The sequence below is a fragment of the Pseudophryne corroboree genome, chromosome 1 (assembly GCF_028390025.1).
Source record: "Pseudophryne corroboree isolate aPseCor3 chromosome 1, aPseCor3.hap2, whole genome shotgun sequence".
In the NCBI taxonomy this organism is placed as follows: Eukaryota; Metazoa; Chordata; class Amphibia; order Anura; family Myobatrachidae; genus Pseudophryne; species Pseudophryne corroboree.
The window spans coordinates 590,087,050-590,113,441 of record NC_086444.1 but is presented as its reverse complement, the minus strand read 5'-3'; the positions used below and the strand labels follow the sequence as shown (position 1 = coordinate 590,113,441).

The 26,392-nt window shown below is 44.3% G+C and overlaps 1 protein-coding gene across 5 annotated transcripts in view; it reads right to left on the bottom strand.

The window, feature by feature from the left end:
• The window catches only part of LOC134900336 (stimulated by retinoic acid gene 6 protein-like), a 200,353-nt gene that overhangs the window by 66,903 nt on the left and 107,058 nt on the right, over window positions 1-26,392 (bottom strand). For all 5 annotated transcript variants that reach the window (XM_063914232.1, XM_063914234.1, XM_063914231.1 and 2 more), the window contains one exon: window positions 9,387-9,550. In XM_063914232.1, the coding sequence (XP_063770302.1) occupies window positions 9,387-9,550 (164 nt within the window). The remainder of the gene's footprint in view (window positions 1-9,386; window positions 9,551-26,392) is intronic.

The window sequence follows — 26,392 nt, the reverse complement described above, 5'->3', positions numbered from 1 at the left end:
CCCCTTAAAGGTCCAGCAAATACCTATTGGGGTAACTTGCATACATGGGGATACCCAATATTATGCCACTGCTGAGGTGAATATAGAAACTTGTTGTGGGTCAGCAATGGTTAAAGTGGGACTGGTCCCTACCTTGGTGCATGAGGCCATAATAGGGAGGGATTTTCCTCATTTTTGGAAACTGTGGGAATCACGGTTATCAACAGATGTGAGAAGTAAAAAGCCAGTTGATAATACCGGTGATTTTTTTGATGTACGTGGGTCTTCGGAACTTTCTGGCCCTTTGCCTTTTGCTAGTTTGGCTGGGGAAGTGACAGATGGGGAGTCCAGTGAGGACCCTCTTGCCGGGAACAGAGACATAGTAGTTAGAACTGAAAGCGTGCCTGACCTGGAGGTAAAGAAGGATCTGTTTGCGTCTGAACAGTTAAAGGATCCTACCTTAATAAAGGCTAGAGAGAATGTTAAGATTGTTAATGGGGAACCTGTGGTACCAGGTGACAGGGTTACGTATCCCCACATGGCCATCTGTAATGAGCTCTTGTACCACATTGTCAAAAGGGGTGAGGATGTGGTGGAACAGCTGGTAGTTCCCCAGCCTTATCGGAGAACGGTACTAGATTTAGCTCATAGTCACGTTACCGCAGGACATTTAGGGGCAGAAAAAAACACTGAAAGAGTTTTACAAAGGTTCTTTCGGCCAGGGGTTTATAAAGAAGTGTCTGAATATTGTTCTTCCTGTCCTGAATGCCAGTATCATGCCCCTAGACCCCATTTAGGAGCCCACTAGTTCCCATGCCTATTATAGAGGTCCCGTTTGACAGAATAGCCATGGATCTCGTGGGGCCCTTGTTAAAGTCTGCTCGGGGCCATCAGTATATCCTGGTAATTATGGACTATGCCACTCGATATCCTGAGGCTGTCCCTTTACGCACTATCACAACCAAGGCGATAGCTAGGGAGCTGGTGCAGGTATTTAGTAGAGTGGGAATACCAAAAGAAATTTTGACTGACCAAGGTACTCCATTTATGTCAAGGATCATGAAAGAATTGTGCAAGTTATTTAAGGTCACTCACCTCAGGACGTCCATCTACCATCCCCAAACTGACGGGTTGGTGGAAAGGTTTAATAAAACATTAAAAAGTATGTTAAAAAAGGTTGTTGAGAGAGATGGGAAAAACAGGGATTGTTTGTTGCCCTACTTGTTAATGGCCATCAGAGAAGTTCCTCAGTCCTCTACGGGGTTTTCTCCATTTGATTTGTTGTATGGTAGACACCCCAGAGGGCTGTTGGATGTTGCCAAAGAGACGTGGGAAGGACAGCCCACTCCTTATAGAAGCGTTATTGAGCATGTAACACAAATGCAGGATAGGATTGCAGCCGTGGTACCTGTTGTCAGAGAGCACATGGAACAGGCCCAAAGTGCTCAACAGAGGGTCTATAACCGGAGTGCCAAAATACGGGAATTTGCTCCTGGAGATAGAGTTCTTGTTTTGGTACCCACTGTGGAAAGCAAATTCCTAGCTAAATGGCAGGGTCCATTTGAGATTAGGGAAAAAGTGAATGAGGTTAATTACAAAGTATACCAGCCGGGAAAGATAAAACCCGAACAGATCTACCATGTTAACTTAATCAAACCCTGGAAAGATAGGTTGTCTCTGTCAGCGGAGCCTTGCCCTTTGGTGTCTTCACCCCGGTTGCTTCCCGCAGTGAAGGTGTCAGAGACATTATCAGCTGATCAGAACAATCAGGTTAAAGAATTTCTCATCCAAAATAGGGAGGTATTTTCAGAGCTGCCTGGCCGAACGACCATAATAAAACATGACATTGTCACAGAACCAGGGGTCAGGGTTCATTTAAAGCCATATAGGATTCCTGAAGCTCAGCGAGAAGCTATTTCTAAGGAAGTTAAAACCATGTTAGAACTTGGAGTCATAGAGGAGTCTAACAGTGAGTGGTCCAGTCCCATAGTGTCCAAGTTTGACGCATACCCCATGCCCCGTGTGGATGAGCTTGTAGAAAGGCTGGGAACAGCCAGGTTTCTCACCACATTGGACCTGACCAAAGGTTACTGGCAAATACCTTTATCTGATAGCGCCAAAGAAAAAAACAGCCTTTTCGGTTCTGGAGGGGCTGTACCAGTATAAGATGTTACCCTTTGGGTTGCATGGGGCTCCAGCAACCTTTCAACGGGCGATGGATAAAATTTTGAGGCCCCATAGAAAATATGCAGCTGCCTATTTGGATGATGTGGTAATTCACAGTACAGAATGGGGGTCACATTTGGTTAAAGTACAAGCAGTACTGGACTCAATCAGAGAGGCAGGGTTAACTGCTAACCCAAAGAAGTGCTGCCTCGCAATGGAGGAGGTCAAATACTTGGGCTTCACCATAGGCAGAGGTCTGATTAGGCCCCAATTGAATAAAGTTGATGCTATTCAAAACTGGCCTCGTCCAGTGAATAAAAAACAGGCAAGGGCTTTTTTGGGAATTACTGGGTACTATAGACGGTTTATTCCTAATTTTGCGACCACAGCGGTGCCGTTGTCAGACCTTACCAAAGGGAAGCAGTCAAATGTGGTGAAATGGAACCCTGATGCAGAAAAGGCGTTCCAAGCGTTAAAAGTGGCTTTGTGTTCACAACCGGTGTTGATAACACCAGATTTTTCAAAAGAATTTGTGGTACAGACAGATGCCTCAGAGGTAGGGATAGGTGCTGTGCTGTCCCAAACCAGAGATGGGGACGAACACCCTATCATTTATTTGAGTAGGAAACTCAATGAGCATGAAAAAAGGTATGCCATTGTGGAAAAGGAGGCTTTGGCCATTAAGTGGGCACTAGATACCTTGAGATATTACCTCTTGGGTAGACAATTCAGACTAGTGACAGACCATGCCCCTTTAAAATGGATGTATGTAAATAGAGGCAAGAATGCTCGTGTAACTAGATGGTTTCTAGCGTTGCAGGACTTTAAGTTTACTGTCGAACATAGACCGGGAACACAATTGGCCAACGCAGATGCATTGTCTCGCATCTTCTGTTTGGGGGCTACAAGTGTTCCGGCCCCTAGGTCGAAACAGGGGAGGGGGATATGTGACAAGAACACTGGGATAGTGTTTGAGGGCAGGTATATTTGTCCCAGGTTCTTGTCTTACATGTTTTAGAAAATGTTAACTTCTAGGAAAAATGCTTTTTGTTTTGTCTGAACCTTTTCAGTTTGCTGTAAAAGCTGGGTAAAGGCTCTGAGAGAGAGATAAGGCGAGTTCTAGACATTGGGCCCAGTTCGGGTCTTTGGCCTCACAGAGGGCTAATCAGGGTTTCAGCTGTGTAAGAGTGATATAGTGCTTCTAACCTGATTAGTAGGGGCAGACTGCCTGGGAAGGCTGCAGGATCTGTGTGTGAGAGACACGCTTTCTGATGCAAGTAAGCTATACAGTATGTACTGAAGAACTCTGTGTTTTGTTTAGTGACAGTTAGGAACATCTTATGTTTAGTTAGTGCCGGACAGGCAAGGTATTTTTATTTTGGGGTTTGTTTTATTTTCTGTTTCAATAAAACTGGCCGGGGTCAGTTGTACCAGAAACTGGACTTGTGTTGTTCCTCAGCTGCTGCGTGCTGCCATATTCCCCAGGAAAAGGTACCTTGCACCCCTACAGTGTTACAACTTATATATATATTTATGATGTGCAAAGAAATATGTTGCGCAGAGTCCACTCAGGTCCTTATTATAGCTTCCAAAGCAAGTTCTTTGTCCTTAATATAGATGTTTAGTGCTGACTCCTCTGGTTTGAACCTTACCACAGGTTCATCGGACACATGTAAAAGACAGAGAGTGGGGGCGCACCAAGTGAATATAAAAGCATCAATGATTTAATTTCTTAGATGTATGTGAACCTTTTTCTTTGTCATTAAATCATTGTTACTTTAATATTCACCTGGTGCGCCCCTCACTTTCTGTCTTATATATATATATATATATATATATATATACACACACGCAAACACATTACATAGAACATACAGTATATACATAACACATAAACACACATAGAGCGAATATACACATACATGGGACACATATACAAACACACAGAACACAGACATACACACAGAACACATACAAACACATAGAACACATACACACACACAGAATGCATACAGATACACACATACTGTAGAACACATACAGACAAACACACACACTTACTACTGGACTCTGCCCTGAGGGAAGAGGATGGTTATGACTAAATCCATGTTGGCTAAAAGACCTCTGACGTCACCAGGGGGGAGGAGTAAGATCAGAACATGGTACCTGAAATGTACGTTCGCCACCGGGTTACTAAAGGGAGTAGTTGTTGACGTGGATAGTGAAAGTACTATCCCGCCAGCCTTGCTGTTCCACCTAGCGTCAGAGGTCCTTTAGCCCACTTGAATCTAGCATCAACTGGAAGAGGATGCTGCAGCAGGAAGTCGTTGCTTCCAGGTCTGCGCACTTAGCAGCTCAGCACTTGATAGATCCAGGCTGAGGCAGCCAACATAATCAAGCTGAGATATTTGAGCCCAGCAAAGTACTGCTTTGCCGGGATCAAAGATCTCTGATTGAGTATGCTAAGTGCCTCAGTCTGAAACAGCAGCACACACAGCACCAACTGGACTCCCAAGTCTCTTGAGGGTCCAGGGACCCTTGGAATCATGGGGCCCATCACAAGCTTCCCCTTTGACATCCCCCCCCCCCCTTTCATTGCTGGGCCCTGGTTCAGGTTGTCTGTGTGCCCAGTGTCAGAGTTAACAGCGCTATTGCAATACTCTACATCAGGCATTCCCAACCACGGTCCTCAAGGCACACCAACAGTGCAGGTTTTAGTGATATCCAGGCTTCAGCACAGATGGTTAAATCAAAATAACTGATCTACTAATTAAGTCACCTGTGCTGAAGCCTGGATATCACTAAAACCTGCACTGTTGGTGTGCCTTGAGGACCGTGGTTGGGAATGCCTGCTCTACAGTATGTGCTGTTTCTGCTCTCTCTGTGGGACACTGACTGATGACATTATCTGCCAGTCCCTCCAAAAAGCTCCAAACACCGCGTTTCAGCATTACTCGGGTTGCATAACCTGGGTAGGGTCCGTTTCCACTGCTGTGTTACCCGAGTTGTACCTGGGTTCAACCCTAGTCGAAATCCTTGTAGGATTTCCGAGTAAATCGATCTGGGAAATATTTTAGGGAGACGTTTACATTGCGTACCGACTCGGCAATAACCCTGGTTATTTGTGCAGTGTAAAAGGGGTAATAGGAAACTTTAAGAAATACATAAAGGTAGTAAAGGAGACTCTACACATTATAGTGCATTTGATGTGCTTATATAAATAAAACATAACTTTTTTGTTTATCAATATAAAAAAAAATTATTTCCAAAAGGACTTGTGCTCACAACATAATTAAAACCTAAAAGTGTGGGAGAGTCTGATAAGGTGAGGTAGGGAATGCCATAAATTGGTAGTGGCATGGGGAAGTCCGGTAGGTGGCAGTTAGACGTGGTTACCAAAGACATATGGTACAGGTCGGAAATAGATATAAGAGGACAAGTGGATGTCAGGACTATACCTACTGGTATATGATAGGGCCTTAGTACTGCTTCAAGAGATTTTGGCATACAGAAGGCACTTTTCCCATAGAGCTACAGTATATGTAGGGTTGCTATAATATTCCTTTAACAGGCACACACATGAATTGCACACTTCTGTAAATTCACAGGTACTCAGATGTCCCCAGGTATTACGCTTCCTTTAGACCTTATCATCCCAAGGTATAGCTCGATATCAGAAAGGACCACTAATAGTGTGTGATTGGTGGTGGTACAGTACACGGGCAGATGTATTAAGCCTGGAGAAGGGATAAAGAAGTGATAAAGCAGTAATTAGTGCAAGGTGATAACACACCAGCCAATAAACTCATAACTGCCAATTTTCTAATCCGTAATGATTGGCTGGTGCGTTTTTACCTTGTGCTTATCACTGCTTTATCACCTCTTTATCCCGTCTGCAGGTTAATACATGTCCCCCATAGATACTAGAGAAATGTATAAACAGCCCCTGGAGGGATTGAGATGGAACATCACTGAAAAGGAATCCAGGAAACGATATAATGGTCAGCACACGTAGCAAAGCTGGGAAAACTGTAAGTAATCTGCAGTCAGGGCAGTCAATAAATAGGACTGGTTTGGAACAGGGAGCAGACAAACAAATAGCCAGGAAGCAGGCCAAAGTCAAAGGGTCAGAGAAGCCAGCTAGCTTAAAAACGATCAGTAGCAGGTAAATCCAATCAGCAAAGCAAGTTGTCGTGGTAACACAGAGGCGCTGGCACACAGTACCAATGCTTTTATTAATAACTTTAGTCTGAGCGAGGATCAGGAATCCTTCAGTAACTGAGGGCCGGATTTAATCATTGGGGGTCCACGGGGCACTTAAGACAGGGTGGCCCCGGTGGAAGGGGGGGTGGGGGGGGTATATTAGATTGTGCATAGCTCACAGCATGACCCATTCCAGGAGGGACAAAATGCTCTCTACCTGGAATTCCCTCTTAATGTATGATTGGCGTTACCTGTGTTGAACTATTTAATTTATAAGAAAGGTGCTTCAACGCAGGTGATTGCAATCATAAGTTAAGATGGAAGTCCAGGTAGAGAGCATTTGTCCTTCCTGAAATGGGTCATGTTACGAGGTATAGATTGTGTATAATAATTTGAATCCAATGGTGTATATTATATTTAAACTAATAGTTTAATAATGCCTGGGTACTGTTTATAGCTCTACCTGATTGAGAGACAACTATTTTATACAATTTCTTGTAGTGGAGCAAAGACAACCTAAACAACCTAAAAATACACAGTCTATAATTTATCTGGTCACATGTAAGAAAAGCAGCAGCCCCTGTACTACTTACACACTGGCACAGGACTCAGGAGGGCTCTCTGTGTGCCTCTCACTCTAGACTAGAAAAGTTATAAATATCACGGTGATAAAGTAGCAGCCAATCAGCTCCTAACTGCCATGTCAAAGGCTGGATTTGAAAAATGACAAGAGCCGGTTGTTTGGTACTTTATCACTGTGTAAGTTATCACTTTTCAAGGCTTAGTACATATGGTCCCCCGTGCGGGGAGGGATCCATAACAGTTTACAATTGACCTCTTGGTACGAGATGAGAATATTAGATGGGTATCCTCAGAGGCGTCACCGGGTGTGGTGACACCCGGTGCGTACCCTTGATCTCCTGCCACGCTCGCGGCAAAAAGGGTGTGTGGTCTTACACATAGGGGGCGTGGCTTCACAGGGATCCCAGAATCGTCACTCTGGGGGAAGCCCAGCATCTCCGGAGATACTGGCCATCCCCCAGAGACAGTCTCCGTGCGCTGTCGGCTCCTCTTCTATGACAGGAGCTGGGTGCTGTAGGAGACTTTCTCACTGCAGCACCTGGCTCCTAACACTGCGGAGGAGCTGACATGTGGTGTCGCCCCCCTCCCGGTGTCACACCCGGGTGCAGGCCGCACCCCCCGCTCCTGCCTTGTGATGCCACTGGGTATCCTCCAAGTGCTTTATAAATGAACTGGTTATACATAACTGTGGGAAAAAGGTGTCACACATTTCACCTACTTTATCTTTATGTGTACTATATATTTTCGTAATATCTTGTTATATGCTGTAATTGTCACATTATTCTAACTTTCTAAGATGCTTCACAAAGATTTTTGTGATATTTGGAAGATTTATATTGTATCCATGTCACTAATACTAACGCATATCTATTTACAATATCTTTTTTTTTCCATTGTACTTTCTCTGGTGCTTTAATAAAATGTAAGAAGAAAAAAAAGAAAAACCATCATTAGCAGCAGCCAATAAATCTTACGGTCAACAAAGTTTACTAATGGCTGTGCCATTTAGTATATTGGGGGTAATTCCAAGTTGATCGCAGCAGAACATTTTTTAGCAATTGGGCAAAACTATGGGGGTCATTCCGAGTTGTTCGCTCGCAAGCTGCTTTTAGCAGCTTTGCACACGCTAAGCCGCCGCCTACTGGGAGTGAATCTTAGCTTATCAAAATTGCGAACGAAAGATTCGCAATATTGCGATAAGACATCTCTGTGCAGTTTCTGAGTAACTCGAGACTTACTCGGCATCTGCGATCAGTTCAGTGCTTGTCGTTCCTGGTTTGACGTCACAAACACACCCAGCGTTCGCCCAGACACTCCTCCGTTTCTCCAGCCACTCCCGCGTTTTTCCCAGAAACGGTAGCGTTTTTTCGCACACACCCATAAAACGGCCTGTTTCCGCCCAGTAACACCCACTTCCTGTCAATCACATTACGATCACCAGAACGAAGAAAAAACCGTGAGTAAAATTCCTAACTGCATAGCAAATTTACTTGGCGCAGTCGCAGTGCGGACATTGCGCATGCGCACTAAGCGGAAAATCGCTGCGATGCGAAAAAAATTTACAGAGCGAACAACTCGGAATGACCCCCCATGTGCACTGCAGGGGGGGCAGATATAACATTTGCAGAGAGAGTTAGATTTGGGTGGGTTATTTTGTTTCTGTGCAGGGTAAATACTGGCTGCTTTATTTTTACACTGCAATTTAGATTGCAGATTGAACTCACCACACCCAAATCTAACTCTCTCTGCAAATGTTATATCTGCCTCCCCTGCAGTGCACATGGTTTTGCCCAATTGCTAACAAAAGTGGTCATTCCGATTTGTTCGCTCGGTAATTTTCTTCGCATCGCAGCGATTTTCCGCTTATTGCGCATGTGCAATGTTCGCACTGCGACTGCGCCAAGTAAATTTGCTATGAAGATTGGTATTTTACTCATGGCATTACAAGGTTTTTTCTTCGTTCTGGAGATCGGAGTGTGATTGACAGGAAGTGGGTGTTTCTGGGCGGAAACTGGCCGTTTTATGGGAGTGATTGAAAAAACGCTACAGTTTCTGGGAAAAACGCGGGAGTGGCTGGAGAAACGGAGGAGAGTCTGGGCGAACGCTGGGTGTGTTTGTGACGTCAAATCAGGAACGACAAGCACTGAACTGATCGCACTGGAAGAGTAAGTCTCGAGCTACTCAGAAACTGCACAGAGAAGTCTTTTCGCAATATTGCAAATCTTTCGTTCGCAATTTTAATAAGCTAAGATTCACTCCCAGTAGGCGGCGGCTTAGCGTGTGCAAAGCTGCTAAAAGCAGCTTGCGAGCGAACAACTCGGAATGATCACCAAAGTTCCTGCTGCGATCAACTCAGAATTACCCCCATTGGACGAATCTGTAAAAAAAAACATATCGTCTCCTCGCAAGTTATAGGGCTTTCTTCACTTTAATAAATATGCTCTCATATGTCATACCCATGTCAGCTGATTCATATCCTCGTTGTAATATCGTACGGTCAATCCTTGCAATTAACCAACTTCCCAATATCAAACTACAGAGAAGCCGAAACAGACAGGCACCCAAACCAAGGATCACATTGTAGAAGAAGAAGAAGTAATTAAAATTATGGAATGCCTTCCTGAAAAAGAAAATAAATGTGTTTAGTATGAGTATATGATTAAAAGAGTGTTGTACAAAAATAACAATTATATGTTTCCTTTGTGCAGTGCATCATGTGCAGACACATTTACAGTCTTTTAGGTATAAAGGAACCACTATTACAAACTCATTGTCTTTGTGCCATTGGACAGCAATGGAATAAGTGTCTCATAGATTGGGGCAGCTCGGACGGTGTTATGGTTAGCATTACTGCCTCAGCACCGCGGTCATGGGTTCAATTCCCACTATGGCCTTAACTGTGTGGAGTTTGTATATTCTCTCCATGCTTGCGTGGGTTTCCTCCGGGTACTCCGGTTTCATCCCACCATCCAAAAATATACTGATGGGTTAATTGCATCCAAACAAAAATACCCCTAGCGTGAATGTGTGTGTGTGGTACATGTGGTAGGCAATATAGATTGTAAGCTCCACTGATGTGAATGGACAAATATTCTCTGTAAAGCGATGCGGAGTATGCGTGTGCCATATAAACTGGTAATAAATAGATTACGAACAAAAAGGGTGATTGCATCATATTCTTGTACTTTCACTATAAATATATATATATATATATATATATATATATATACTGCTCAAAAAAATAAAGAGAACACTAAAATAACACATCCTAGATCTGAATGAATGAAATATTCTTATTAAATACTTTGTTCTTTACATAGTTGAATGTGCTGACAACAAAATCACACAAAAATTATCAATGGAAAGCAAATTTATTAACACATGGAGGTCTGGATTTGGAGTCACACTCAAAATTAAAGTGGAAAAACACACTACAGGCTGATCCAACTTTGATGTAATGTCCTTAAAACAAGTCAAAATGAGGCTCAGTAGTGTGTGTGGCCTCCACGTGCCTGTATGACCCCCCTACAACGCCTGGGCATGCTCCTGATGAGGTGGCGGATGGTCTCCTGAGTGATCTTCTCCCAGACCTGGACTAAAGCATCCGCCAACTCCTGGACAGTCTGTGGTGCAATGTGGCGTTGGTGGAGGGAGCGAGACATGATGTCCCAGATGTGCTCAATTGGATTCAGGTCTGGGGAACAGGCAGGCCAGTCCATAGCATCAATGCCTTCGTCTTGCAGGACCTGCTGACACACTCCAGCCACATGAGGTCTAGCATTGTCTTGCATTAGGAGGAACCCAGGGCCAACCGCACCAGCATATAGTCTCACAAGCGGTCTGAGGATCTCATCTCGGTACCTAATGGCAGTCAGGCCCCCCAAAGAAATGCCACCCCACACCATTACTGACCCACTGCCAAACCGGTCATACTGGAGGATGTTGCAGGCAGCAGAACGTTCTCCTTGGCGTCTCCAGACTCTGTCACGTCTGTCACATGTGCTCAGTGAGAACCTGCTTTCATCTGTGAAGAGCACAGGGCGCCAGTGGCGAATTTGCCAATCTTGGTGTTCTCTGGCAAATGCCAAACGTTCTGCACGGTGTTGGGCTGTAAGCACAACCGCCACCTGTGGACGTCGGGCCCTCATACCACCCTCATGGAGTCTGTTTCTGATCGTTTGAGTAGACACATGCACATTTGTGACTTGCTGGAGGTCATTTTGCAGGGCTCTGGCAGTGCTCCTCCTGTTCCTCCTTGCACAAAGGCGGAGGTAGCGGTCCTGCCCTCCTGCGGCCTCCTCCACGTCTCCTGATGTGCTGGCCTGTCTCCTGGTAGCCCCTCCATGCTCTGCACACTACGCTGACAGACACAGCAAACCTTCTTGCCACAGCTCGCATTGATGTGCAGTGGCAAACGCAGGATTTGCATGGGGGGGTTTCCAGAACTGGGCGGAGCCAATCACGGGGGTGGGGACTGAGGTGACCCAGTATATGCTGGGTCCGTAAAACTGGTGTGTCTGTATATATATATATATATACATATATCTACACACACACACATATATATATATATATATATACATATACACACACATACATATACACATATACATAGCATATTAAACATGCATATATATATATATATATATATATATATATATGTACACACACATACAGTACACATATATATATGTATATATATATATATACACACATGTATATATATATATATATATATATCATATGTGTGTGTGTGTGTGTGTATATGAATGTATGTATATACATGTGTATATATGTATGCACATGGATATATATGTACTATAATTAAAATAAAGTAAACTTTTATTGCACTTACAAGTGCCACCAGGAAGACAGCAGGCTGCAGAGGACTCTAGACAGCCATTAATAATACTCATGCAGCAAAAGAAAAATAAAAAAATAAAAAATTTTTTTTAGTGGAGGGGGGTTACTGGGTGCTCGGAAACCCCCCCTGGGTGCGCCACCGATGTGCCATCCTGGATGAGCTGCACTACCTGAGCCACTTGTGTCTGGGTTGTAGACTCCGTCTCATGCTACCACTAGAGTGAAAGCACCGCCAGCTTTCAAAAGTGACCAAAACATCAGCCAGAAAGCATAGGAGCTGAGAAGTGGTCTGTGGTCACCACCTGCAGAACAACTCCTTTATTGGGGGTGTCTTGCTAATTGCCTATAATTTCCACCTGTTGTCTATTCCATTTGCACAACAGCATGTGAAATTGATTGTCAATCAGTGTTGCTTGCTAACAGTTTGTAGTTTCCTAACAGTTTCCTGGACAGTTTGATTTCACAGAAGTGTGACTGACTTGGAGTTACATTGTGTTATTTAAGTGTTCCCTTTATTTTTTTGAGCAGTGTGTGTATATATATATATATATATATATATATATATATATATATATATATACATACATACAGCAGGATAGTGACCGGCACTCAGCGTACACTCACATTTGCCCCGGTGCCCTCCAAACTTAAAGTAGATAAGTAGAACAGAGATAGGCGGCACTCAAGGGGTCTTGCTAAATAGAAGAAACACACTGCGGCACCAGTGTCAGTTTCTAAGGGATGTATCAATTATCGCATGATGGGACAGAACTTGTGAGAAAGCTCTGTCCCTGCAAATGCTCTCCATAGCCCTTTTGGTGATTTTTTCACACAAAAAAAGACCTTGATTATGTGCTGCGATGCACCGACAACACCGCCACTGCAACACCACCGCCACCGGATACCCGCCTCTCTTCACACCTACCCAGTGGTTGGTGTCCTTGTGCACTCCTCCGGTTCCGGTCATCTGATCACCGGCTTCCAGCCTTGTGACCCCATTATCTGATGTCTGCTGTAAATGTCGGTTTACAGAAGACATCAATTCCAGGACAACGGTGATTAGCTTGTGTTCTTATTAGACACACATGGCAGATCACTGACGCCAGCTCCTGAGAATGGACCTGGGAACAGGAGGGGCTGTGGATAACGGTGTGTGAAGGTAGTGTTATTATCACAGGGCTGCCTCTGGTATTTTTTCACAATTGTTTTTTATTTTTAGTAAATTTGGCAACCATTTCACAAAAACTGCTCCAAAAGCCCTTTAATACATTTCAGTGATAGTAAAATAATGTTAAAAACACCTTTTTTAAAATGTATTTTAGTAAACATATGAATAAATATTCCCCTAATGCAGCACATTGATTATTCCTCATATCTTCCTCCAGCAGAAATATCTCTCTGCCCCTTACCTCTCTGTCCCCTGCAAGTGACAGTTAAAAAGCTCCAGCAGTGAAAATAGAATATGTGGCCAGCATCCTGAGAATACCTGCTAGTCAACAGATCCCACAAATTGAACAATCGGCGCACGCTGATAGGGGTGGGTGTATTAGCAAAATACGTTTTTGAGGAAAGGTGGGGCGTGAGCCTCGTCTGTTACATCTCCAGTAAACCAATAAAAAATGGTCCAAGAAGTTGTAGCCAGTATATTTACTGTAAAAAATGGTATTGTAGCAGGCAGAAAGGTACAGTATCTGTCTTGCAAAACATACCTGACAGTGTGCAGAAAATAACATATTAGGTCACATAAGCCTGAGAGCTTTCTTAAGTTGTATTCTAAATGGGATACAATGTGAGAAAATTGCTGTGGAGATAGCACAGAGGTCTATTCGTTGCAATTCCTGCCACCTATAATGTCCACACCCTCAGGAATTATATATATATATATATATATATATATATTTATATATATATATATATATAACCAAAAGTCAGAGGGCGCACAGTAATCTTGAATTAAAATACAAGCAGTACAACTTCCTATTGATATTAAAACCAACCAGCAACCAAAAAAATAGAAATATATAAAACAGTTTATTGAAACAATTGGACAAAATACCCCTAAAGTGCTAGTAATTTTCTGGGGCTTGTTGTCCTATAGAAGAGAATTAATCTGATCCCGACACGTTTCGTCCTTAGAAGGACTTCATCAGGGGAGATCAGTTTGTAGAGAGAGCTCATTTAGCAAGTCACCATCCCGTAGGTGATAAATTATTTTCACAAGTGCTGAAGCTGATCCGTTACAGCTTGATAATATAATGCTGCTAAAGGAAGAAGATGTATGATCATAAAAAGTGACCTCTCTTCACCGAGATGAAGATTGGGTGATGGACAATGGGTGATAATAATGTATTTAGTGAGATTGTGTCCTTTATTGTACATCAAATATAATGATCCATCAATATGGCTCCAACAGGATGTGAATCTGTCTCTTCCCAAAAGGATAATATTATATTATCACCCATTGTCCATATTGTCTATATTGTATGGTTATCACTTTGATGCTCTCTGTATTGTTTGGTGGTTACTGGGATGCTCTAAGTAGGTACAGGTAGGCAGAGAAAGTGATTTTTTTTTCAACTGCTAAGGATAATGTATTTTAACCCTCCCTAATTATGTATTGGCCCAACCTACAAAAGGCACTTTCATACATTTTTGGACACTCTGCCCCTGGGATACAAAAAAATGCATTCCTACCATTTGCTGAATTTGCTGCTCAATCTAAATTAAGGCCATGGGGTTTATTTACTAAAATTTCGATTTTGTCCGATTTTAGTTTTTTTTTCTAAGTGGCAACACGGGAATTTACTAAGCACAAATCTCGGCAGTGTTTGGGCTATTCGTAATGGTTTTGACGGCAAAGTTCAGAAATACGAATGAACAGAGTCTATTCAATAGACCATCGGTCAAACGCGGCAGTTTGTTCATACAACACGGGAATTTACTATTTATTCGTATTTGGGTGTTAGTCTCTGAATGCTCAATTGCGGGTGTATTTTTTTGCGATTTGTTAAAAAAAGCAGCAAAAAAATAGACCTGCTTTTTCCAGACGAGTTTGGATAATCATGCACGGATCAGTGAGATCTGTGCATGGTTATCTATGGAAAAGGGTCTGTTTAGTGTAAAAATTGAAAACATTTTTTGCGTGGGGTCCCCCCTCCCAAGCATAACCAGCCTCTGGCTTTTTGAGCATGTCCTGGTTGTAAAAATACAGGGAAAAGAATGACTGGGGTTCCCCTATATTTAAACAATCAGCACCGGGCTCTGCGCCTGGTCCTGGTGCCAAAAATACGGGGGACAAAAAACGTAGGGGTCCCCCGTATTATTTACACCAGCACCGGGCTCCACTAGTCAGAGAGATAATGCCACAGCCGGGGGACACATTTATATTGGTCCCTGCGGCCCTGGCATTACAACCCTAACTAGTCACCCCTGGCCGGGGTACCCTGGAGTGGGTCCCCCCCTCCAACCACAAGAGTGACCCCACTTAACCTCGCGGTCTACCGCAGACCGCAAAGTTCCCACCATTGGATACAATGGAGCGCCTCTGAGCTACATTGCTACATTGTATCTACAGTGCGCAGCCTGACTGACAGTTCAGGAGCGCACAGCCAATCAGGAGAGTGCCATGACTTGGCGCTCCCTGATTGGCTGAAGGGACCCTCATTGACAGGAGTCACGGGGGGTCCAGCCAGACGGGGAAAGGGGTCCCATGTGTAAATATGGGACCCCTTTCAGTGCTTGGATCGGGTTTTTTGTTTTTTTATTTTTACAAGTCCGTGGATTATAACTTATAAGAAGAGGACCGATCTACCCCGGATTTTTTGTAAGTAGAATTTTATTTACAGGTACCCTGAGATTCTACTGGACAAGAGGACCGAGTGCTTCGTGTCAACATAGGTAAGTATGTATGTATGTAAGTGTGCATGTATGTTTAATAAAATTTTACTTTCAAGGTGTGTGTGTGTTTTGTTTTTATTTGGGTTTTTTTTGTAGTAGAACTACAGGTACCAGCGGGCCCGTTTTCCCCCAGCATGCTGGAACTTGTGGTTCTCCAAGTACCAGTTTGTGGGGGAGGCTTGCTGGGACTTGTAGTTCTGCTACAAAAAACAATATTCTATTTTTACACAAAAGGCCATCAGCCTCCCATCCACCGCCCACGGATGGGGGGGACAGCCTCGGCTTCACCCCTGATCCTTGGGTGGCTGGAGGGGGGGGACCCCTTGATTTAAGTGGTCCCCACTCCAGGGTACCCCGGCCAGGGGTGACTAGTAAGGGTTGTAATGCCAGGGCCGCAGGGACCAATATAAAAGTGTCCCCCGGCTGTGGCATTATCTCTCTGACTAGTGGAGCCCGGTACTGATGTAAAAAATACGGGAGACCCCTACGTTTTTTGTCCCCCGTATTTTTGGCACCAGGACCAGGCGCAGAGCCCGGTGCTGGTTGTTTAAATATAGGGGAACCCCAGTCATTCTTTTCCCTGTATTTTTACAACCAGGACCGGCTCAAAGAGCCCGAGGCTGGTTATGCTTGGGAGGGGGGACCTCACGCAATTTTTTTTAGTCTTTAACCCATTCTGCACTGCTCACAATGCACACAATGAAGACATGCATGGATCTCACAGATACGGACGGGATTCCTTGTGTTTTGTCAGGCAGTGTTTTACTAATCACTCCCGTAAAACACTGCCTGACATTACGAATCACATTGACATCGGAAAATACGAATGTTGCAAACTCGGCAGCTTAGTAAATGACCGTATCAGGATTAAAAAAGGTGCAGTAAAATGCACCCGATAAAAAATGAGTTTAAACTCTACACAAACCGACTCAAACACGAATATTAGTAAATAAACCCCCATGATGGGTGTTTTTTTTTTTTTTTAATAGCAATCACAAATAGTTTCAGGTTGTTTTATATATACAAATACTGTTTTGAAATATTTGTTTAGTTTGCTTTTAGTTTTAGTTAATATATTCTGTCATTGAATGTTTTCAGAATAAAACACATGACATGAGTGGGAGTGTACTATTTATTTTGGCCTTCAGCGAATATATTCCATCACCTGTTTCTCACAGCATAATCTACTTTTTAATCTAGTCTAAGTATATTCACCAGTGCATTGGTGTATCATGTGTATTGTGGTTCATGTTATTAGATATAGTACAGGTTGAGTATCCCATATCCAAATATTCCGAAATACGGAATATTCCGAAATACAGACTTTTTTGAGTGAGATTGAGATAGTGAAACCTTTGTTTTTTGATGGCTCAATGTACACAAACTTTGTTTAATACACAAAGTTATTAAAAATATTGTATTAATGACCTTCAGGCTGTGTGTATAAGGTGTATATGAAACTTAAATGAATTGTGTGAATGTAGACACACTTTGTTTAATGCACAAAGTTATAAAAAATATTGGCTAAAATTACCTTCAGGCTGTGTGTATAAGGTGTATATGTAACATAAATGCATTCTGTGCTTAGATTTAGGTCCCATCACCATGATATCTCATTATGGTATGCAATTATTCCAAAATACGGAAAAATCCCATATCCAAAATACCTCTGGTCCCAAGCTATTTGGATAAGGGAGACTCAACCTGTAATACATCAGAGAATAATTTGACACCTCACGCTTGTGTGAAATATTAAGACATTTGACACATTGGGGTAAATTTACTAAGATGGGATGTTACCTATAGCAACCATCAGATTCCAGGTATTTTCTTCTAGAAGGTGCTAGATACATGAGAAGTAGAATTTGATTGGTTGCTATGGGCAACATCCCATCTTAAATAGAACTCCCATCTTAGTAAATTGCCATGCCACGCCCCCTGCTGAGCCGTCCTGGCTGCCGACTCCCGGAGGAGGCAGCCAGAATGTCGGCATCTATGGCTTGTGGCCTATTTCCGTGAATATGGCAGTCATTCTGAAATCCCTCCAACATACCATACCTTGCTCAACACTTTCCTCCCTCCACACGAGGTTTCCAGCAAGTTGTTGACCAAAACCCCACCCTGTGATCTTTAGCACTTAAATGTGACTTTAAATATAAGCCAGTGACCTACCGGGGTCCTGCTCCTAGGCTGGTATTGAATTGAATTTGGCTTATCCGCACTCTCTGTTTACTTTTCCAGAAGTGTATTGTATTGCACGCCGCCTACAGTGCCATCCATCAGAGGAAAACTGTCCAGAGAGTCAGATCATGTCAAGACAGTGTTGCTATTGCTCGTGGGCCAGACTGTTTAACTGAGTGAACACAAGCTGGCAATGGCAGCTGCATACATATGCCTAACAGCAGGGCAAGATTATGACTACTGGGGGCCCCAGGCAACAAAGATGTGGGGGCCCCCACCAATAAAATTGAGACTGCACCCTGCCACTGTCCCTACTATGTCCCTTAGCGGAGTAGGAGAGAGAGTGAGGGGAGTGAAAGATAAAAGAGGGTGTCAGGGAGAGAGAAAGAGAAAGAAGGGGTGCAAGGGAGTCAGAGAGGGTGGAGACGGGAGAACGAGAGAGAGAGGGTATTAGGGAGAAAGAGATAGGAGCGGGAGGGAAAAAAGGTTGTCAGAGACGAAGGGTGTCAGAAAGAGAGAGAGAGGGGGTCAGGGTGAGAGAGGGCTAGAGATGGAGAAGGTGTCAGGGAAAGAGAGAGACAGAGAGGAACGAGAGAAAGGGAGTGAGACAGAGAAAGAGGGGGAAGAGGCGCAAGAGATAAAAAGGGTGTCGTGTGATATCTCATTCAGTGTGTATGGACTACCGATGGATCATTACACGGTCATCCCGTTGGCTGGGAAACACAAAGTTTTTGTGCGCACCCAGCCTTAGTCTCACCTTTTCACTACTGTATGCACCATGAATGCCCTAATGTGGTCGCTCCTGCCATGCAATTCATAGAAGAAGGAGCTATCTGCCAGGATGGTATTATGGAGGCCAATCCCAGGCCATTTTTTCAATCCCGGGTATCAGGATTGAAAAAATCTCAATTCCGGGATTGACCTGTCCAGCTTCAATTTATGTATGTGGGGGAGGGCGTCAGGGGGGTTTCAAGTGGGGGAAGGAGGCGATGCTGCCCTGCTAGGCAGTGTCTGAGCTGGGTGCTCAGCGTAGCTCGTGGAGAGAGACTGCCGGTGGGGAAAGGAGGTGAGGCTGCCCGGCTACAGGAGGCAGCGTATGAGCCGGGTGCTCAGTGCTGCCCAGGGGGGAGAAGCTGCCGTGGGAAGTGAGGCAGAGAACTGCACATGCGCAGTGTAATCCCGTGAATCCCGGGATTGGAAGCGCTAATCCTGGGATTCAAATCCTGGTGTTTTTGGGCAAAAATCCCGGGATCCCACCGGTCCCGATCCTGGGATTGGCCTCCCTAGATGGTATTGACTGAAGACCTTGACGTCTTCTCCTCTCTTTTCTCAGAAGTGCTAAGAGTTGCTGCAGGGAATCCCAGTTGGTTCTGCTGCCTGAAACTGCCTTAATTTCTTCGAGGCTGCCGTGTAAGATGTCAGTGTTTTTGGTGCTAGAGTTTTCTCCAACAGATCGGCTCAACTTTTTGCCAAAGAGACGATCTGCGCTGGCTGCTCAGCAGCCTTAATGCCCCCCTATTTCTGAAGTGAAAGTGTGTCAGCTACAGTATGAAATTTAGCATTTTGCACCCCTGGCAAGCGCTTAGTCTTGCATGTGACATTGTGCTGCAGCCACTATGCATCTGAGTAATTTAATCACTTGTGAGATGATGCACATTGTCTATTTATGGCTTGCTTCACTCCTAGGTTATCACACCAGAACTGCATGTACTTATTAGCCAGTTTAGGACCCCAGATGTCTACTGCCAACACTATTGGAAACATCTCCAATGACACAAGGTTTTTAGTCAGGCCTCTGTCCTTCCACCTATCTGGTCTGACGTGCACCATTCTCCCTGCAAATACTCCCCGAAACCTTCCGCTCCAGATGATTCAGTAGAAAGCTGCAATGCATAATTTGGCAACGGTGCATTAGACTATATTCACACACCATGAACTCTTGAAAGAATCTTTCCCACCCCCGCAAATTTAGTTCTTCAACTATTGGCTACCCAGGTATAGTGATGCTTTATGCCCGCTGTGGCCCTTTCTAGGAGCCAAAATCTGGCACATGGCAAGCAAAATTAAGCAAACCTAGCAAAGATTATATCTGCCTGAGGGTGACTATCTTTGTTTCAGTCACTGAAGAGTACTTTCAGACCACCCTGCTTCTCAACCTTCTCAGCAGGAATTCATTCCATACTTTCTTTGGCTACCTCTCTGCCCAGGTAAGAAACTATTTCTTTAGGGCCCTCTGTTTTTTTCTCTTGCCAAACCTGCCCAGCATAGCCTTGAGTTTGAGCAACACTGGCCTGACTGCGCTGGCCCAGCTAGCAAAAATAAATTTACCAAATAACTTGTAACTACCTTAGACCCCGTGTGAACCTCCAGACACCATTGCAAGAATGAGCGGAAGGTCTCAAATAATGCCAATGAGCATGGCACATGGGCAAGCATTTACATATGAAAAAATAGTTGCCAAAATAGAAGCTTAAAACTATCTGGGACCAGTGGATGTCTAGTTTTCCCATAATTTGGTTTCCTAATATTTTTGGTCTCCTGATCAAAAGTCTGATACTACCCTGAACACTGCTCCTCATCCAGGGCATCATTAACCAACACTTCTTCGGGGAAAGGTTTTGGGGGTCATATTTACTAAAGTGTGGGTTTTTAGAAGTGGAGATGTTGTCATCATTTATCTAGCACCTTCTAGAAGATAATAGCTAGAATCTGATTGGTTGCTATGGGCAACATCTGGCCTTCTAAAAACCTGCACTGTAGTAAATATACCCTTGAGCCTGAATTTTCCTACCATCTTTTTGGGAACTACGCCTAGCAGTGAAATTACCAAGTTTGTTATGGTGAGGGAGGCAGTAAACGCACCCACCATCCTATCCAATAACAGTTCCTTCAAGATTTTCTACTGCGCTTAATTGAGTTCAAGTTCCTATTGCAAGCTGCTAAACCCCTCTGGCAGCAATTGGACCTCATCACGCTTGAGGTACCAATCTACTGTAGCCACTACTGTATCTTTATATCTTTGTATATTTTGCTTCTTAAACATATATATTTTATATTAATAAGGGATTAATAATTATTAAAGATGCATATTATTAAAGCGGTTTATGAAAAATCCTGCAGTATTGGCATGTGATGATATATAATGTATAATGTATAGATGTACAGTTTTTTAGTAAGCTGGTTATGAATACCAAATGTATAAGATATGAATGGATAAGATGTGAATGGATAAGATGTGAATATAGTAATGCACAGCGAAAGACAACTTTCGATGATTGGTAGTTGATTTATATAATATAATGTAATTTAATCTAATGAGAATCGGAGGCTGTATTTATGCAGAAGTGTACTGTTGAACCTCATGATGAAGCGCATATGATGCGCAAGTCTAATAAGAGGTGGAATGCACTATGGAACGCATGATGGGGGTCATTCCGAGTTGTTCGCTCGTTGCCGATTTTCGCTATACTGCGATTAGTTGCTTACTGCGCATGTGCAAGGTTCGCAGAGCGCATGCTCTTAGTTATTTTACACAAAAGTTAGGTATTTTACTCACGGCATAATGAAGCTTTTTCATCGCTGTGCTGATCGTAGTGTGATTGACAGGAAGTGGGTGTTTCTGGGTGGAAACTGGCCGTTTTATGGGAGTGTGCGGAAAAACGCAGGCGTTCGAGTTGCAAAACGCAGGAGTGGCTGGAGAAACGGGGGACTGGTTGGGCAAACGCTGGGTGTGTTTGTGACGTCAAACCAGGAACGAAAAGGACTGAGCTGGTCGCAATGGCTGAGTAAGTCTGGAGCTACTCAGAAACTGCTAAGAAATTTCTATTCGCTATTCTGCTAATCTTTCGTTCGCACTTCTGCTAAGCTAAGATACACTCCCAGAGGGCGGCGGCCTAGCGTGTGCAATGCTGCTAAAAGCAGCTAGCGAGCGAACAACTCGGAATGACCCCCGATGTGCGCATGGGCAAATGAGGTAATGTGGCGCCCGGCTTTCAAATAAGAGACTGAACATGTGTGCAATCATCTTTCTGAGGAAGCCGCCGATCAGAACACAGGCGGAGAAAGGCGTATAAGGAGTGTTACCCTCAGCTGGGAGGCTCAATTATACCCAAAATATTGCTTACAGCGCGAGGACAGGAGTGCTAATGAAGGGGTGAGACCTACTAAAATTTTCTGGTCTGAAGACATGCAAAGCTAATTAATAAAGCGTTGCCACGCTGGACTGATAAGTATATCATAGCCATATTTTGTTCCTTCTGTGCAAATAACAGCAGCTAACACAAATAATGTGTATGGAATGGACTGACTGTCACTAACACACTTTGCATGCAATAAGCAGGCTAATCATCTTGTGCATATAACAACCTAAAGCCGACTATAGCTTTCTGCTTTGCTTGAGTGACTGTGGCTCTTTGACTGTGCACTATAGAAGCCTATTAACTCCGGAGTGGCTGAGAGAATTTAAATTGGTTTTATAATATAAACACCAGCTGTGTGGTTTTTATTTAATGTGTTATATAATGTATTGTGTATAATAAAGGTTTTGTGTTTTTTTAATATAACCTGATTTGGACAGCGCTTCATTTATATATATTTCGAACTCCTGTATCCTTGCCAGTCTCACTGGACTAGCTGATTTTGCTAGGGACATGTGCTCCAGATAATTTCTGCTCTTGGCCTCCTCTTCCCTTTAAGCAATTCTTTGTGGAGTGATTCCCATTGCAGAATGTACACGCATGTCTACATTTACAGAATGCATGCGTGCAATGCAATGGTGTCACCCACTGCACTACATGGACCCTAAGCATAAACGGAAAGGGAGACTGGCCTAGTTGGGAAAGGGGTGTGGCCCCATGGCACATCCCCATAGTCATCACTCTGGGGGCATGCCCAGCTCTCCTGGATATGTGGGCTGCGCCCAGAGACTCCTTCTGCATTGTTGACTCCTACTCTGTGATCGGGAGCCAGGTGATTGTGACAGTATTGTGCAATGCCCGCTCCCGGCTTGGTGTCACTCCCTTGAATGGTGTCACCCAATGTGGTGATCACTGAAGTCATAATATGTAAGCTTGTATTGCCTATGGGGGTCATTCCGAGTTGATCGCTCGCTAGCAGGCTACAAATTTTTTTTGTGTAGTTTCAGAGCAGCTCAAAACCTACTCAGCACTTGCGATCACTTCAGACTATTCAGTTCCGGATTTGACGTCACAAACCCGCCCAGCATTCGCCCAGCCACGCCTGCATTTTTCCTGGCACGCCTGCGTTTTTCTGCACACTCCCTGAAAACGTTCAGTTGCCACCCAGAAACGCCCACTTCATGTCAATCACTCTGCGGCAACCAGTGCGACTGAAATGCATCGCTAGACCCTGTGCAAAACTACATCGGTCATTGTGCCCGTACGTGGCGCGTGCACATTGAGCCGCATGCGCAGAACTGCCATTTTTTTGCCTGATCGCTGCGCTGCGAACAAATGCAGCTAGCGATCAACTCGGAAGGACCCCCTATGTGTGCTAGGCCCCCTGCACCCCACTTCTTTGCCACATTACCTTTGTATGCAAGGCCGCTGACCTGTGCTCTAAGCCATACACCGATGTCCTTATGCCAAATTTAATTTGCTTATTTACCTTGGACTTAGAGCTAAAGGTTTCATCATACATATGTCAAATGGACCCTCCATACTCCTTATACATGGAGTTTATGAAATTGCTATATTTTTTAATGTTCACAGCCATGACCAGAGAAGCTTCTATGCAAACATTCCACTAAGCCAATTATCAATTTTTAATATGTCTTTTAAGCTTATGCTTGTGAGACTCCAATTTAGCTACACCTTTCTTTATCTCTGACCCTGCATATATCAACAAAAGCTCCCTTCTCCATCTCCCTCCTAATTTGCTTAGATGCCTGCTTCCCCTGTGGCAAAAAACTATTTTGCTGCTGCTACCTGACCTGTTTGATTACTTGCAGTGTCTATGCCTTGCCCATTCATTCTCTGCCTCTTGCTATTTGCCCTAGATAAACAAAGCTATTCCTTAAGTGCTTTACACGCTGTTTGTGTTCCCAGTGACATTAATTTGTTTGTTGCAAACATTACTGAGTTGAACCTCACAATTATTACCCTTATTGACAGTCATCTCACTGTTCCGGAGTGCTAATGGGACGTGCTGAATGTGGCATCAGCCGTATGCGAAATTAGTACCTCTGCTGCCCTGAGCGTGGCAATAGGCATATGTTTTGTTGTCTCTGCTGTGCTGGATATGCCAACAGCCTTTTGAGAAGTTGCTTCTTCCATGTGGAAGAAGGGCTCTGCTGATAAGGTTCTGATGGGCATGGTGTGGAACATGTCACTTTGCTCCCGCATAATCCTGCTTGAAATTGCTTGTCAACTTGCGCTAAGTTCCAGCTTGAGCTGGCGTCACATGATCTTGTGCTACTGCTCTTGCTGCTGGACGCCATCACATGTGTTGACGGTGCTCCTTGCTGATCCCGTAAACTTTTCGATATTCCTGATATAACCTTGATTGCGATGTCTTTGTTGATATGATGCAATGTCAGTTGATCCTTGTTGCCCCTTGTTACCCGGTGGTGACCATTGCCAGCGGCTGCCACCAGGGGGTGACATTAGATGGTATCTACTCCATGGGGGAAATACATACTGGGGGTTGATATGGTTTTACCAAAGTTCTATAATGTACATTTCCTGTGCCTCCCCTTTGTGTCTGCCTTCCCCATCCTGACGATTAGGGGTGAACTTTGGATGCTGAAAGGTGCTATTGTAATGCTTGGTTGCTGCAATGAAAATCCATGATACTTAGGACTCCTGGTCTTGCATTAAATATGCTGACTACACCTGTGAGTTTGTGGGACTGGCTGGGATTGAGTGGGGCTGGGGGAAGTGGAGGAAGGATTCCTAGACCTGTGGAATCATAAATCTCAGCTCCTCCTCCCTGACTCCATATAGTCTCACTTTGTGCCCTTTGGTATATTGGCCCCATAAATTGCTTGGTATTCACTTTTCCCTTGAACCTGCACTGCACCTGCCTCCTGTAATGTGTGCTGCACTTGTGCAATGGTTTGGGTATGGGATCCCAGCAGTTGGCATGCCGACGGTCATAATACTGATCCCGGCATAGGGTCAGGGGTGCAGGAGTCTGCTAAGCCTAATCCTTTCCCTCCCCGAAGCCTAAACCTAACCCTCCCTCCCCGAAGCCTAAACCTAACCCTCCCTTCCCGAAGCCTAAACCTAATCCTCCCCCCTGCAACCTAAACCTAACCTTCCCTCCCCGCAGTCTAAATTTAATCCTCCCCCCGCAGCCTAAACCTAACCTTCCCTCCCCGCAGCCTAAACCTAACCCTCCCCCCGCAGCCTAAACCTAACCTTCCCACCCCGCAGCCTAAATCTAATCCTCCCTCCGCAGCCTAAACCTAATCCTCCCTCCCCGCAGCCTAAACCTAACCCTCCCTCCCGAAGCCTAAACCTAATCCTCCCCCCTGCAACCTAAACCTAACCTTCCCTCCCCGCAGCCTAAATTTAATCCTCCCCCCGCAGCCTAAACCTAACCTTCCCTCCCCGCAGCCTAAATCTAATCCTCCCTCCGCAGCCTGAACCTAATCCTCCCTCCCCACAGCCTAAACCTAACCCTCCCCCACAACCTAAACCTAACCTCCCCAGGATACTTACGTTCAAAGATCCTGCCTGTCGGTATTCTGATGTGCTGAAGTGGGGATGGACTCCTTTGCCACACTTTTTTTTAAAGGGGCGTTCACTTACAAGGCAAAGACCATGCCTTGTAAGTGATTGCCCATTTAAAAAAAGTCAGAGATCATCCGGCATCTCGAAACTCCGGCGATCTTGGCCAACGTTACATCCAGCCCATGGTTTCAATTGGGGTCCGGGATGCCGGCAGTCATATGACCAACAGCAGCATCCCGACAATGAAGATCCTGACATCGGAGGATGTAAGTATTTCTACACCCGCCTCCGCTACCCTAACCCACCCTGGTGACGGCTAGGGCTAACCCTTGTGGGGGTGGCGGTTAGGGATAACCCCCCATCTTTAGTGCCTAACCCTAACTAGAACCTTGATACTTACTTTAGGGGTGTCGGCTGTCACTGATCCAGCACTGGTCACCCAAATCATGTTGGGATTCTGGCATCAGTCACATAACCGCTAGTATCCAGACTGCCGGGATGCTAAACGCATCCCTTCAATTGTATTGTTTTGTCATCACATAGTAGGATAATTGTATTTCAGTGAAGCTGGGTAAAGAATGGGGACTGAATGACTTGAATAACATTAATATTACTTACTCACATTCCCATCAAAAGCTTTTACACTGTATTATAACAGAGCGAGGCAAATAAACACTCTACCACGATCCGTAGAATATTTGACATTTCAAAACTTTTTACTATGCTTTGTTACTACCACATTTCTATTAAGATTAAAATGAACACTGCCTTGACCTAAATGTACAGGTGCCAACATATTAAAATAATACCCAGAACTATTGCAACTA